This window comes from Lissotriton vulgaris, chromosome 2_1 (genome assembly GCF_964263255.1).
Source record: "Lissotriton vulgaris chromosome 2_1, aLisVul1.2, whole genome shotgun sequence".
Classification (NCBI taxonomy): domain Eukaryota; kingdom Metazoa; phylum Chordata; class Amphibia; order Caudata; family Salamandridae; genus Lissotriton; species Lissotriton vulgaris.
The window spans coordinates 2110306435-2110322547 of record NC_141687.1 but is presented as its reverse complement, the minus strand read 5'-3'; the positions used below and the strand labels follow the sequence as shown (position 1 = coordinate 2110322547).

Sequence of the window (16113 nt, the reverse complement as noted above, 5' to 3'; positions counted from 1 at the left end):
AGACTATGGAACTGTATTACAAGTTTAGCATTTAAATAGGTTGCGAGAGGAATCTGTATGTTTACCAGTGGCTATTGATGGACTACCACATTCAGTTGTTTAACTTCAATGCCCAGCATAAATAATACCACTGATGCTTATTTATAAACACCTCACATGCATCTCTCCAGAAGGAGCTGCTAAATCATCCTATGCTGAAAAGGCTTTGCTGTTGATAAGTCTCATTAACGTTACTGGGAGTGCTCGTGATGAATAGCCAGAAATAAAAATTGCAGGGTCCACATTTGTGGCTACAGAAGTTTCCATTTTGTGCAGCGACTCAGCCCTCTAGGTTCAAGTTCTGTATGTGATTCATACAACAGGGATTTATCCACAAGGCAAGTTTGGGGTGGTTGTACATGGTCTGTAGTATTCATTGGCCTAATATAAAATGGAAGTAGAGAATCGTGGCTCGGAGCAGGGCTAGTCAACTGGAGAGATTTGTACATCCTTTGTTCCTTGTATTTAAGGAACATTGTTCTTTCATTAATGTGACAATCATGATTTACCTTTGCTTTCTTGTTTGGTTTGTGTAGCGCGGAGAGGCCGTCACCCCAACGGCCCAGGAACTCTTCTCCCCCATGTGGGGATTCATTATGTAACCCCCCCCCCCTCTTGTCTCCACAGCCCAACGATTATTCAATGGAACAGTGCTGCTCCCGGGATGAGGTGGAAGACGACGGCGGTCTCTTTAATTGGCACGCTCTAGGGGAGTGGGAGGAGCCTGCACCGACGTCAAGTATGGCGGCTGACGACGCACAGGTGTGCTTGTTCACCGGAGGAGTTGGAGGCGAGTGTAGAGCGGAGTCGAGCAAGCAGTCGGAGAGTGAATTCGGAGAAGCAGAAGCGAGAGGAGGAACCTAGTAACACCACGGCGGAGAAGAGACCCGTTGGCGGCGCTGGAGCCAGGAGGCCATCGGCAACACGAGCCGCCCAGCCGCACGCCAGGAGGCGTGTGGCTAACCGAGGTACGGAGCCGTATAGCGGGCTGGGTGGGGAGAAGGGGTAGGTCAGTCCCGTGACCTCATACCCTGTTGTATTTAAGCATGGGCGAATTTTGCGAATTCGTGATCCGCAAATTTGCGGATTTGCGAATTCGCAATCCGCGAAATTCGCAGATTTTTTATTTTTGCGTGTTCGCGGGTGTTCGCAGGAAACTTTGCGTATTCGCGGGGAGCTTTGCGTGTTCACGGTTTTTTTTTGCCTGGTTCATCACTGCCACCCTCTCGCTTTTTATGCCCTTCTGCCCTCTGTACCACTTGTTTTTGTGCCTTTCTGCCCTCTGCCCCACTCTTGTTTGTGCCCTTTTGCCCTCTGCCCCACTGGTTTCTGTCCCCTTCTGCCCTCTGCCTAACTCATTATCTCTGTCCCACTTTGTGCCCTTCTGCCCTCAGCCATAAGTCAGCTTCAACAGGAAGCACTAATAGATAAAGTATAGCAGGTGCTTGAGTTGAAGGTCAAATTAAGTTACACAGTCATTAATCACCCCAAGTTTGGGGTGATTAATGATTGTGTAACTGAATTTGAGATTCAACTCTAGCACCTGCTTTACTTTATCTATTAGTGCTTCCTGTTGAAGCTGACTTTTTGTAACTATTTTAGAGGCTCTGGCAGCTTGCCGGCGCCATTCTAAAATAGTTACAAAAAGTCAGCTTGAACTTTTGCCCCAATCTGTTCCGCTCGCAGATTTTGCGGGAAATTAGTGAATCTCGCGGATTGCGTATTTACCGAAAATCCGCGAGCGGATCGCATTTTCCGCCCATGCTTAGTTGTATTCCCCGGTAACCCCTTCCAGCACACCCCGTGTCCCGCACACGAGGCTATAAATATTCACACGTGGTGTTCCCTCACTCCCTATCCTTGCAACAGTTAGGACATCGGACTTAGGACTGATACCTGTCCTTTCTTCCCTTTCTCCCTCACGGCTCACCTACCACCATCACGGAGCCGGAAAAGTCTAACTCCCGGAGAAGTCCCAGACAAAGCAAGAAGGAAGAAGACCGTGCCAGGCCAAAGAGACGACCGGAAAGAAGCCGATCTCCCCGGAGGACCCCTTTGAGAAAACGTGTACAGACTTTCTGTATTCACAAATAAAACCCGGTGTCACGAAAACTCGCCTCTTGCCCTTTCCTCCAAAACCAGCTACAGTTCCAGTTACAGTTTGCTACCACAACAAATGCGTATTCTTACAGCCACTGGTGCAACTTCTGTTTGTTGCTCTGTCAGTGAATCGAGTCCAAGGCGCAGATTATATATTTGGTCATTAAAGGAAGAACTAGGAAAGGAAAGACACATAGGAATTATGCAGAGGGTACTACTCTGAAATCTATATTACTATCACCTTCCCTTCCTCATCTTGGTCTTTACTGTGGTCGCGTCTTTCTCAGGCCTAGCGAGATGTTGGAAGCACACATTGGCAATATAAGAGAAGGGGGGCCTTGCAGCCACTTGAATGGTGGTGAAGTGTCGAAGAAGATATTATCACAGGTTAACTGTTGTATGTAGGCAAACATGGCGCCACCGGATGTAAAGAAAATCCGAGATGAGGAAGGGACAATCCGGTTAAGAGAAATAGTGCAATAAAGATTACCAATATGCAATATAAGATATGTGAATAGGGACCCGGGTCTTTAGGGTCCCATGTCAGAAGTGAAGAAACTCCAGTACAACTTCTCCATGCTTCTTTGGGAATGTGTTATTTTAAATCATACACAAAAACCAAGAGAAATAGTAAACTATGAGAGAAAGACCAAAGCAGGTTTGTGAAAGCTGAAGAAAGGAGGGGGTGATGGAGAACGAACGTAGGCTCGGATATCCCAAGTCATCCGTAAATACTATAATTCATTCTACATGGACTTAGCAGTCAATAACAGAGTTACAGTTTCCAGGAAAAAATATATTTCAGTATCAGTGAACGAGTAAAAAGTGCTCAAATACACAGCATACATTGTTGAAAAAGACTATGGATATCGCCAAAAAACAATTTACCCCAAAACAAAAATGCAAAATTGAATCAAGCGTGTTTTAGCTACTCTTGTTCCCCATATTCATTATAAAAGCAGATGTGATAATCATGCTGTAATACGATCCTTTAATTTCGGAGCCTAGCTGGGCAGATGCTATTTATTATGGCATCACAGTCGGATGTAAATGCACATTATTCTTCACTCAATTTGCATTTCTTCTGATGCATTTTAGAAGGACCCGAAAAGCAAATGACAGTAAAGAAAAGTGTTACATCTTTTATGCACTCTGCTAAGCAAACCCGGATACAACTGTAAAATACTGACTATTTTGCTACGGTAGCAAAACTTCAATGGAAAGCAACGCTTATAACTCATGCATGGCACAAAAAGCACAGGGTGTCTAGAAAAATAATTCTTGGAAAAATGTATATCTGTGTAATTCAGCTTTGTGTTCGTGCGAGTTTAGCTGGTAAATGGTTGGCGATTTCTATATAACATGCAATTATTGCGCCTCTATTTACAATAAAATAGAACATGGTTCTGTAGGTATTAGGTTACTGCTCCACCGAAGCACTATCGGTGGCCTTGAGACACCCCACAATAGAGCCGCTCAAGCGTGGTTGTGTTCCCAACTAGAATGAAACTCGCCCTATAAATACCGCCATTGTTCAACGGGTCTCATTAGAGCGGCGGAGGGATACCAGCTCCAAGGTGCGCTCTGTCCACTGAGAGAACGCGCACTGTGAGCCCCCGTACTGGGAAAGACGTCAATGGAGAGCCTGTTCGCCAACAGAGAGCAGCACACAAGGAAATAACCTATATTCTGCAAATGGCATTCACTGAGCCAGCTGCGCGCAAGATTACACGCACATCTGTACGAGCGCTGTAAGTGCAGTTATAAAAGAACATGAGAATCTGAGAGGGTTATATTCAAGGGGTAGACGGCGCATGCTTTGAGGTTTTATACGTAAAAAGAAAAAGAATACGTGCTCTAAGGTTTTAGATTTACAGCTAGTGAGACTGGACCAACGCAAAAAAATGACAAAAACGGAAAAACGAAAAACCCAACAAACAAGTCTTATGCATCTACACTGCAACATTCAGGAGATACTGCAGCACGTGACAAGTGACATCTATTTCGACGGCAGAGCTACCCTTCAAGTCACAGAACCGGCAGGCGTAGGCTTCATACTGCAGAGCTATCCCTCAGGTTACAGAGTGCACAGATCTCCGACAGACACGGTCGCTCAGATATCTGCGGTTCATGCCGGAGGCAGCAGTTACTTCGGGCTCCGGGCCATTATTTACTGATTCGCCAGATAGGTTTCGAGCTCTCATCCCCGACTTTCCCTCTCACTTTGTCAGACTCCATTCGGGAGCAACAGGGAAGACAGGGGCTACCAGGCACCAACTGATGTGACTGAGGTCGGTTGCACTGGTGTCCATCCTACCAGGACCCCGCAAACTGGGCCCAAATACTTTTCCGCACTTTGACACTGAAGAAAGCGAAGGCAGTGTGGGAGACAAGAGCGCAGAACTCTACAATCAACCAAAGGCACAGTCCGATATGGCCCAGCCCAGTGCTGTTCCTTTAAATGAAAGACAGCATAACTAAGGAATGCAACACAGGGTTGTAACACAAGACATGTTTATCAGTGAGATGCTACTACCTTCCTTTCCAGCACTCACCTCCTGGTCTGGTTGTGTATCTGTGACTACAGTCCCCAAGAAACTACACGCGCAGGCATCGATTTGGCACAGGTGCAAGTGACCTCAAATACTCTCACTGATCATTTACACAACTCCGTCCAATGCCTTTTACCCCTTGCATTTACTCTGCAAAAATCTCAAGTCCATGCGACAGACTGGTCTGTGCGTGTTCTTCTCTCGTCCAGGTGCAGGCTAAACTCTGCATTTAATTGCTAATGGGGGCTGCAACTCTACTGGGGTGAAGGTTGCTGTCAGCACTCTTGGCTTCATGGTAGAGGCTCCTCTTCTGCAGGGTGAGACTTGCATTGGAGCAGAGATTGCAGGAGGAATTCAGCAGAGCAGGTCTGCAGTGCATCACTCATTTTGACAGACAGTGGCTGCCTTCCTGGCTGATTGCAGACCGGTGCCGTAGATGTGGCAGTATCTGGGCCAAGACATCTGTTGCAGCCTGGCTGAGCATGGCTTCCTGCTTCTGTAGCCTCATTTTCCAACATCTGCAACAGCAGCACCAGTCTCTTGACCCATGGTATGTTCCCAAGCATAATGGTGGGACTTGATTTAGAAAAGTTTCAATGAAGCTCACATGAGACTACTCAGAAAGACCAACAGGATCCCTTCTCTGCGCGGATCACTCCTGACTTTGCTCTTTGTGGCAGGTAGGTCGCTCGGGGGCTTCTCATGTCAAGGACGCAATCTGAGCTTCTCCTTCTAGACAGTCTTTCCTGCTGCCGGTCCAGTCACTCTGCTTTCCTCTCACAGCAGGCATGTAGACAGGCTTCTAGGCACTTCACGCAGTGCCTTCGCTCCTCCAGCAGAAACTGCAGACGTCCGATAATGCTCCCTCAGCTCTGGGAGACTGGCGGCAGGCAGGCACCACCTCTGGTTATACAGCACTTCTGTGAGTACTCTGCTGAGCACTCCTGTTCTTACTAAAGACGAAATTGGAGCAAAGTGGGCTGATTTGGATCCCACGTTTACAGACAATTTTCAAGGCCGGAGTTTTGGATCAAGTGTCTAAAGTTTAAGTACTGGTTTAGGTTAGTTCTTTTTCAAATGAAATTCTCTGGCTGCTTCTCATACACAGCCCTTGCGCAATGTAATGGCTCTCACAGCAGGTAACAATGGGGATGGGTTCAAACACAAACCTTTAAAACAAGGGCACAATGAAGTGTGAGATCTCAGTACCTGGCTGTCACCAGCCTTCCTGAAGTAGTAATTGGAGATAGACAAAGGGGAAGCCCCCCCAGAAACACTTTCACCTTGAACAACAGAAACTGCAGTCCCACCGCTCACTCCTATCATTTAACAAATGACTGTGCTCAGGAAAAACAAATCAGTACAAAAGAGGGTGGTAATGAACGAAGCATCTGAACCAATCAAACACTCACCCAGTCAAAAGATCTGGGTTTAATCCATCACCGTTCTTTAGCCCACTCTGCCACCCCAGTTCAGACATGGCTATATGCAAATCAGTCTGACCCTGTGCCTCATGGGAACAGTCCAGCCCGAACTGCCAAGCCATGCCTTCCATGGACCGGAAACAATCTTCCCAGGACAGGTTTCTGGCATTCCAGCCGTCTTCAGCCCGGCTTGCTTGAATCCAGTGGCAAAGTGAGCAAGGGACTCACGTCTGAGCATACCCTGCCACACTTATGGCGGCCAAAAGCGGTACAAAAGGGGGTGGTAATGAGCGGAGCATCTGAACCAATCAAACACTCACACCCAGTCAAAAGATCTGGGTTTAATCCATCACCGTTCTTTAGCCCACTCTGCCACCCCAGTTCAGACATGGCTATATGCAAATCAGTCTGACCCTGTGCCTCATGGGAACAGTCCAGCCCGAACTGCCAAGCCATGCCTTCCCTGGACCGGAAACAAGCTTCCGAGGACCGGTTTCTGGCATTCCAGCCGTCTTCAGCCCGGCTTGTTTGAATCCAGTGGCAAAGTGAGCAAGGGACTCGCGTCTGAGCATACCCTGCCACACTATGGCGGCCAAAAGCGGTACAAAAGGGGGTGGTAATGAACGGAGCATCTGAACCAATCAAACACTCACACCCAGTCAAAAGATCTGGGTTTAATCCATCACCGTTCTTTAGCCCACTCTGCCACCCCAGTTCAGACATGGCTATATGCAAATCAGTCTGACCCTGTGCCTCATGGGAACAGTCCAGCCCGAACTGCCAAGCCATGCTTTCCCTGGACCGGAAACAAGCTTACGAGGACCGGTTTCTGGCATTCCAGCCGTCTTCAGCCCGGCTTGCTTCAATCCAGTGGCAAAGTGAGCAAGGGACTCACGTCTGAGCATACCCTGCCACACTTATGGCAGCCAAAAGCGGTACAAAAGGGGGTGGTAATGAACGGAGCATCTGAACCAATCAAACACTCACACCCAGTCAAAAGATCTGGGTTTAATCCATCACCGTTCTTTAGCCCACTCTGCCACCCCAGTTCAGACATGGCTATATGCAAATCAGTCTCCCTTTCCTGTAAAGGTCCTAAAGGGATTTCTAAAGGTTGCCATGTCTCCATCCTTTATTAATTCAGTACTTGTGTTTCCACCACTCAGTCAAAAGGAATTCAGGCTACTCAACTTCACAATTTTTGTGAAGCTATTTTCATCCTCCATCTTGTTCCACAATAAAGCAGCGGCACCCAAAGTGAATCCCTCAGTCCACAGTCTCGCACAACACAGAGTTCTACTAGCATATTTATTTATTTATTTATTGTGACTTGTATAGCGCGCTATAACCCAGGGGTCTCTAAGCGCTTTGTTAGGGTCAGCTAAACAATAAAAAGATGCATCAGATTACATTTATCGGCCACCCCACGCTTGCTGGAAAAGCACAGTTTTTAGTTGTTTGCGGAAAGGCATTAGTTTCTTTTCATTGCGGAGTTTCAGCGGTAATTTATTCCACATAGCTGGCAAAGTATGTGAAAAAGCGCGTCCACCCACGGTAGTCAGTCTACAGCGTGGCTGAACCAGGTAGATGGAGTCAGCAGATCTAAGCGCCCTCCCTGGTTTGTAGAGGGACAGACGAGATTTCAAATAGGTGGGTGCTCTACCATGAAGCGCCTTGTGTACAATGCAGAGCCCCTTGAACATTAATCTCTGCCTCACTGGCAACCAATGGAGTTCCCGCAGGAGGGGGGATGCCTGGGTACTCCTTGGTCTCTTGAAAATGAGCCTAGCAGCATCATTCATGACCGTCTGCATTCTATTCAGGAGGCCCTGTGGGAGTCCTATATACAATGAATTGCCATAATCCAGCCTGGCCAAAATCATTGCAGAAACCGCGCTCCTTAAGGTGGAAAAAGAGAGCAGTGGGGAAACTTTCCTGAGTTGGCGAAGGAGGCCGACGCAACAGCCCACCACGGCATACATGAGCAAAAAGTGACTGCACATAGATGCACTTGACATACATACAGGATGCCAGTGCAAGGTTTCACATAACAGCAACACTTTACATGAAAGGGCTTTAGGCTTCCCTCTTCTTGACAGAGCCTGGTCACAGTACTGATTCATAAAATGGTATGCTGCACCACAGGATTATGTGATGCACCCCGGCCATGGACAACAATGCAAGGCCCACCATGAGGAAAAGCATGGTGCGCATTTCCACGTCACAGAATAGGCCCTGGACCTTGTATTACAAAGGACACACCTAACCCCCTGCCAAGATTAGTGATCAGTCAGGACGCCAGTTTTTGATGGAGCTGGACACTCTGGCCAGGGGTACCTGCCCCTTTACCAGGCAAGCGATATTCCCACCCCAACAGTCATATAATGCTCAGTCCATCTCCGTTAATTTTTTTCTTTCACATCTGCCTTTCTCATCTCACCCAGATTTCTCTCATGCTTATACTCCGCAGCATCACCTTCTTACCATCATGTCTTCCATTACTCCTTTCACCTTCAGTTTTCTCTTATCTCAATCTCCCCATATCTTCCGCTCACTGACAGATTTAGCTCTGATTGCGTCACCTTCATTTTAGGCTACCTCCCATCTCGATCTCTACTCCATCCTTGCTATTTTGCTGTCACCCATTTCCCTTGACCATGTTCTCATAAATGCCATCTCCTCTGCACTTTTATCTCTCCTGTCCTTTCTCATTTCTCACCTTTCTTCCATCCAACTTGAACCTCATCTCCCAATCTCTTTCTTAATTGACCTATGTTGACCACACAACTTTCATGATTAAACACTAACATTATCTCTCACCTCCACCCCACTCCACCCCACCCCACCTTTGTATATTTCTTCACCCCAACTCTTCCAGACTCCTGCTTATTTCCCAATTATCACCATTTCTCCCAGTCTCACTCTCAGTCCATCTCTACTCCTACCCATCTTAAATCCATTCCAACCAGTCGTCCCTTGCCCTCTTCCTACGTCTATCTCAACATTAGTCTGACCCTCAACCGACCCAGCCTTCTCTCTCCACATTTTTTTCTCCATTTGTTTCTTATGTCACTTCTTTTTCCCCATCTTCTTTCTCTGTACTGTTTGTCTCAGTTTTCTTTCTTTTCTTTGTTTCTTTGCTACTTCTTTAGGTATCACCTCTTTTTCAATCACCTCAACACATAACTATTCATTAGAAGTCTTCTCAATCTCAAGCAATGCCTAGGGAAGCAAAGACATGGTATAAAGTCGGAGCAATGAACAAAAGAAGTTAGTGAATAGTTTACGGAGGAACATACATGGTTTCCTTATCACGTTTAATGCCTTCTTTACAATATAGGATGGCAAGATGTGCAGAGTGTGTGGTTCAACTTTCCTTATTGATGAAGACTGGGATTTTCCTTTAACCGCATCGCTACTGCAGCGATTTTTGCGCTGTGCGGCTATTTTCTAATTACCGCGTTAGATGACGAGCTCAGCTCGTCATCAGCACACGCCACCCGTCATCAGCATCGAAGGGGTTAAGGATGACAGATGCTTCTAAGATGTCAAAATATGTCAATATGGAGAGAATGTCTTCTCTCAGAGAAGGCTTCCTTTGATGTTTTGGTTCTATTCATTTTGTAAAGGAGAATGCATTTGGAAATACTAATTTAAAAAAAGTTACTATTTAATTGTTTTAACATTTGTATTGGCATCTAGTCCATGTTTTCCTAGTTTGCCTACTATGAATACTGGCTTTCTTTATCATTTCCAACTGCAAAGAGAACCAGAAAAGCATTTCAATACATTTAAGACTGTTTTAGTTAACAGGTAGCGAGATACAAGCATTCATTAGAGGGAAATAGTTTTCAGAGAGATTTGCCAAGGTAAGAATTCTAAAAATGAGAGGAGGTACTGCATAAAGAAGCAATTATAGTATTGCCTAATGCAAAGATTAATTCCCAAAGGAGAACACCAGTCAAACAGAGCATCTCTTCCATGGGTAATAAATTCCTGTAAATATACATGGTGATCCGATAAAGTATAGAAAATATGTGCAGCCTAGGCCACATTTCTCCACTTAGATAGTGACACTGCTGCTTTTAATAAGATCTAAGGGAGGCTAAAAAAAACCTCTACCCAGCTTGCACCTGCCTGCTGCCAGTCGAGAGAATGACAATTTTTAAATATCTTTGCCACAACATCTATGACTAATCCATTTGTCCAAAGACAGTAGTGACTTTATGTCAAAATAATTCACATCTTGGCTGGCTTTTCTGGCAAACACTGGCAATAGGGGATGCCTCCACACTAAAGGTAAATGTAAAAGGCATAGAAGCCAACATAAGGCCAAACAATTGGTCTGATCTACTTTCTGACAGAAGTACAATCAGTGAAAACTCAGCTTTCCATCTCATACTTCTCCAATAGATAAGGGAATTGTTAAAAAAAGCATGCAAAGTATTATTTATCTGGTCACTTCAAAATCTACAGTTATTGGTTTCCATTAAAATAACACCCACCTATTCTTAATCACGATGACAGACACTGGTGATAAACACCACCCCAGCTGCATTCCTTGAGCATATGATTTCAGACAAGCATCCACAACGGAACTCGTCTTGCTGAAACGTATGTACTGGAGTCAAACTAGCCTGGCTGATCAGGGGTGACACCCTGAAACCGGTCCCAGGATGCTTGTTTATGGTACAGGGGGGAACTGGCCTGACAGTTCAGGCTGGACAGTTCCAATGGGAAGCAGGTTCAAGACTGATTTGCACATGGCTGGGTTGAAACTGCAATGGCGAGCAGAAAAACAATGCATTAGGCCCAGATCTCTGTACTGGGGTGAAAGTGTGACATTGTTCAACATTCTGTCCATCATTTGTTCTTTTTGAAACATGCGCACTACTCACAAAACATTGGAAAATGGGTTTCACTGTCTTGACTCTCCTCCCTTTCAGACAAAAAACTGCCCTATTTGGTGAATGTTTGACACTGTGCAGCATTCTGTCGATCATTTGTTCTTTTTGCATTTGTCACCCCGAGTGGGACGGGAATGCCCAGACATGGGTTCCGTGCTCTCCATGCCACTGGAGTCAAACTAGCCTGGCTGATGAGGGTGAAACCCTGAGCCTGGTCCCAAGATGCTGGTTTCCAATCCAGGGAGGACCTGGCCTGGCAGTTTGTGCTGGACTGGTCCCATGGGAGGCATGGTAAAAAACTGCTCTATTGGTGGAATAGTTCTTCTTTAGGTTCCCTCCTCGATTTCACATCTGCTGGTTCGACACTTCATACTGAAGATTGTGAAACTCCTTCACTAAAACATCCTTTATATAAGAATCTTAATTAGTTTCCTTCTATGCAAGTCCACAAGTATGGCAATGTTCAGACTTTCATTATTGTTTAAAGAGCAGGTTGTGGTTTACAGAGCTGAAGGATACCCTCATTTATTTGGCTTAAATATCGCCTTAAGGTGAGAGAGGCGCCTCATATCTCTTTTCATTGGTGTAAATACTTTACACCATAAACCTCTTCATCCCTCTTAGCAGAGACTGTACCTGTTCTCTCGACCTGGTGATTCTTTCGGTTAACAAATCAGAATTGTTCTTTTCTTCATCAAGCTCCATTTCTAGCTGCGACATCTTGTCCTAAAAAAATACAAACCAAAGACTGAATACTTGTTCCAGTTATCAGATTATAAACAAGTATGCAAATGCAAGGACTTCTGTTGTGCTTTCATACACAGGTTTAAAGTAAAATGTTGTGCTTCGAAAAATGTTCTTGCTTGTCCATATTAGAATTAGTATTGGCTGGCTAGGCATTGCCCTTAATGAAAACTTCATGGCACTTTTTGCAGTTGCATTAGTAAGAGCATTTCTCATTGTTGACCAATTATTCGCCCATTACGGTTACTTTGGATATAGCAAGAAACTTGGATTCAAACTTCAGTTGGAAGTAAAAGTTATTTTTTAGAAGTTGTGTGTTTTGCAAACTATTCACAATGATTCTTTACCCATTTGTTTCATAACATTACACAATTTACATGACTAGATATTCTTTTCCATTATTTTACCCCATGGCATTTAAGTCAACATGGTCAATATTTTCTTCATTGTACACTGTATTTTTTCAGGTATATGAGGTAAAAAACCGCAATGCAGTAAATTTAGAATGCTTAACTTCGAACATTGTCAATCTGTATTATCTGGGCTAACTAAGAACAGACACACATTGGTTAACTACAAACTGTAGATAATGTAACAACAAAAATGTATGTGTCTTTTTCCTAGCTATTCTTGCTGTGACTGTTTTTGTAATATATTAACTGGCCCTACTGTTACAAAGCTCACTCAGTGAAGACTATTCATTACATTGCAGAAGATGTGTTCTCTGTCAAGTATGGTGTGATACAGGCCAGCGTGCCTCAGAAATGCAAGTCAGCATAGGGCTCCTACTTTCATAAACATTTAACATATTGCCGCAGTATTAATTAACCCCTCCCATGCTAGTGACGGAACCGTTCAGTCATGAGCCTCGGGTGGGCTGTGCTGGTGATGGAACGGTTCCGTCACAGCCCGCTCGCCGCGCCTGATCTCACACTTCCTGGTGTCCCAAGTTGTATGAACTCTATCTTGGACCAAGTACCAATGCTACATGCTGTGAGATGCATCCATTTACACAAAGGCTATGTCCGGTGAGAAGCCTAATAATGATATTTAAAAGAGAACACCCCCAGACCATTTCTAAAACATGAGACAATGGATCCACACTCCATAACTGGTAAATGTGTAAAAACCACCACCCTTTGTTTCAGTCCCAAGCACTTCTTGGCCAAGGAAGGGACTACTGAGCCGAACACTCAAAGAGCTGCTATGTTACCAGGGTTGCTAGCTAGCTTAAACTCAGTCTTCCAGATAGGAAAGTTTTGAGTTCAGGAGAAGACAACACTTTCTGTTAGAGGAGCACCAATATTTAAGTGTACGGGCCGCAGGCTTCTGAACAGAGCTTTGGGCCCTGTCACTCATTCATTTACAAATAAAGCACTGCTGCCAACACTGGTTCTTTCAGTGAATTTATTGATTTTTGAATTATTCTCATAGCAGCCTTGCTGTGCAATTCCTTTTTCTACCCGATCTGGTTTGAGCACTGTGCCCAGCTGTAGGCCAGGCCCTGTTTATCATGGGCCCTGCGTCAATCCCACAGCGGTGGCAACCCCTCTCTGTGAAAGGCCTATGATTAGGCCCAGTGCCTATTTTGCTGCAGGTGGCAACAACGGCTGGGCTAGGCCTATGGCCATGCGCAGTATGGGTTTGAAGCATGACCTGGCCTTTTGACCTGGCTCAGCACCCACCCCATGCTGTGCATTAAACATGTGTGCTTGGGTCTCAGCCGTTGTAGGAAGCTGGCTCTGAATATAATATACCAAAGTGAGGTATAGTGTGCACAGAATCCAGTGGAACCCCAAAGGTAGGCAGAGGTAAAGTTAAATAGCACCTCACTCTCGATTTGCGGTAGTGTGGCCGAGCAGTAAGGCAGTATAAGAGGACAGTGTTAAGCATCTGTTGTACACAGACGGCAAATGAATTCACACACTCAAAGACTGAACTTCAGGCCAATTGGAAAAATATTATTTTAGTTATTGTATTTTCTAGAACCAAGCAAGCCAGTAACAGGTAAGTGATAAGTACTTTGCAGCAAATATATAGTTGTAATACAGTTTGGATTTGTAATAGCAAATGCACCTTGTTATGACTTACAGTATGGTCTCAGAGAAATGCAACACTTATTAAATACAGTAAATAGACTTGAATGGGTTTTTCAATAAAATTACAGGTAAGTTACTTTTGAGATTACTTTTCTTACTAAGAGTAGTATACCTGGATACTACTCTGGGACATTTCCTGTAAAAAGGTTAGTAAAATCGTTTTTGTTAGTTACGCAATTTTAAAGAATTTCTTTAGGTTTTCAAACTCCACACTTTAAAACTTTTCCAAGAAAAACAGTAAACGTTATCCTATCGAGGAAAATAGTGTTATAGTTTTTTAGGTAAGTATTTGGTAGTGGAGGTTCTGGGGGGTAGACTCAGGGGTCCCCCAGGGTCAAGGATGCACTCTAGTTACACGATCAGCGGCACTAGGGCGGCCGGGTGCAGAGTTCTGAGGCCCAATGTTACTCAAAGGGGGATAGGGGGCATCCGGTTGGTGGCTGCTGACTAGCAGGCCACTTGCTTGTGGGAGCAAAGCTCCTGGACTATAGCCCAGGGAAAATGGGGAAACAAAGTTACACCAAAGGTGCACCATCAGTGGCACACAGGCAGCCGGGTGCTGTTACGACGTTGGAAGCCCTGTTGTTTTCAATGGGGAACCTCCAGTTAGCAAAGGCAGTGCAGGCTTGGGGACGAAGGTCTTCTGGGAACGACTACCACTTCAAGAGGTAAGTTGGGAAGTTAGGGGTTGGCTAGGCACCGTCTGTTTGGGCACACAAGGCCGTGGGGCGTCAGGTGCAGGGGTGCCTTTTTGGGGTCGGATGATCTTACCAGCTCCTGGTCGCGGTTGGGGGGATCTTCTGGATTTAGGCTGCATGCATCGGCTGGAGGCTTGAGGCAGGTCAGGGGTCGCCGGATCTCGGGTCATGATCGCCGGGATGACATCCTCGTGGTGTTTGCCCACTCGAGCTCGGGTGGTGGACGGCGGGTGCAGAGTGGTGCAGATTTGCGGATTCCAACCGGGGCCAGAGGTTCACGGGAGACAAAGTCTTTGTGGTTGAAGGCAGGCAGGTCCTTCGGGGTTTTTGAGGTTGCTGGCTGCAGGACACACCAGGATTTCGCAGGAGCAGGTTCAAGGTGAAAACAGGCCGGTAGTGCTGGAGCCAAGTCAGTGGGGGTCTACCTCTTGTTAGTTGCTGCACCACTGTTCGGTTCTTTTTCTTTTTCTTCTTCTAGTTTTTTCTTGTCTGAGGAAGCAAGGTTCAGGGGTGCCCCATAATACTAGATTTAGGGGTGCTACAGGTAGGTAAAAGGTAGGGACCAATGGGAATACCCCTTATTAAGCCACCCTCCAGTGGGAGAGGAGCAAGAGCCTGTCCCTGGTTGGCTGAGTCCCCCATCTGCAAGATGGTGGGGACTGAGAGTTGTGCTTCACCTCGCCTCCCCCACCTGAGAGGTGGAGTTGGCATAGGTGGGCACACCTCTCTTCCTCACTTGTTTTTCCCGTTGGTTCTCCCGCCCAGAGTGGGGGTCAGAACCAGTGAGGACCAGCTGCTGAAAGCAGCAAGTGGCCTGGGGAAGCTCACAAAGGCCTTTGAAGCTTCCCCTTTGTGAACCCTGCCCATCATGGAGGCGGAGGCTTGGCACCTCGTCCCAGGATGTACATTGTTTCAGGCCCCAGAGAGCAGCAGGCTCTCGAACTAGGGGTCCAGAAACATGTCTGGTGGTGGCAGCTGAAAGGAGCCACTCAGCTTGTACACTAGTGGTAGGTTAGTTCCCTCTATGTGCATTTTGCATAAAATCCCACACTGCCATCAGTGTGGGTTTAATGGGCTGAGAGGTTTGATACCAAACATCTCAGTTTTCAGTGAAGCCATTATGATGCTGTGGAGTTCGTAATGACAAACTCCCAGCACCATATACTCTTAATGGCAGCACCGCACTTACAAGGTCTAAGAATGGACGTAGATGCTGTAGGGGTACATGGCTCATGCACCTGTACCCTCACCACTGGTATAGTGCACCCAGCTAGAGGGGTGACTGACCTAGGCCAGGGCAGTGGGTTGTAGGCATGACACACAGGGATGTGTACCATGTCAACTCTTCACTTTGTTCGGCACCAAGACACACAGCCTACAAAGGCAGTGTGTGAGTGAAATGGTACAGGACCTCTAAGGCCCTTAGAGGTCTTCTATGGTCACAATGCCCTGGGTACCTGTGGTACCATTTACCAGGGGCTGACCCAGAGATGCCAATTGGGTTTAGGCTTCAATACAGTTTTAGGGAAAGAACATAGGCCCTGGGTACC

General features: G+C 46.0%; 1 protein-coding gene across 2 annotated transcripts in view; it reads right to left on the bottom strand.

The window, feature by feature from the left end:
* CGNL1 (cingulin like 1) overlaps positions 1-16113 on the bottom strand; it is a 579392-nt gene that overhangs the window by 135247 nt on the left and 428032 nt on the right. For both annotated transcript variants that reach the window (XM_086958373.1, XM_086958374.1), the window contains exon 14: positions 11659-11748. In XM_086958373.1, coding sequence (XP_086814499.1) covers positions 11659-11748 — 90 coding nt within the window. The remainder of the gene's footprint in view (positions 1-11658; positions 11749-16113) is intronic.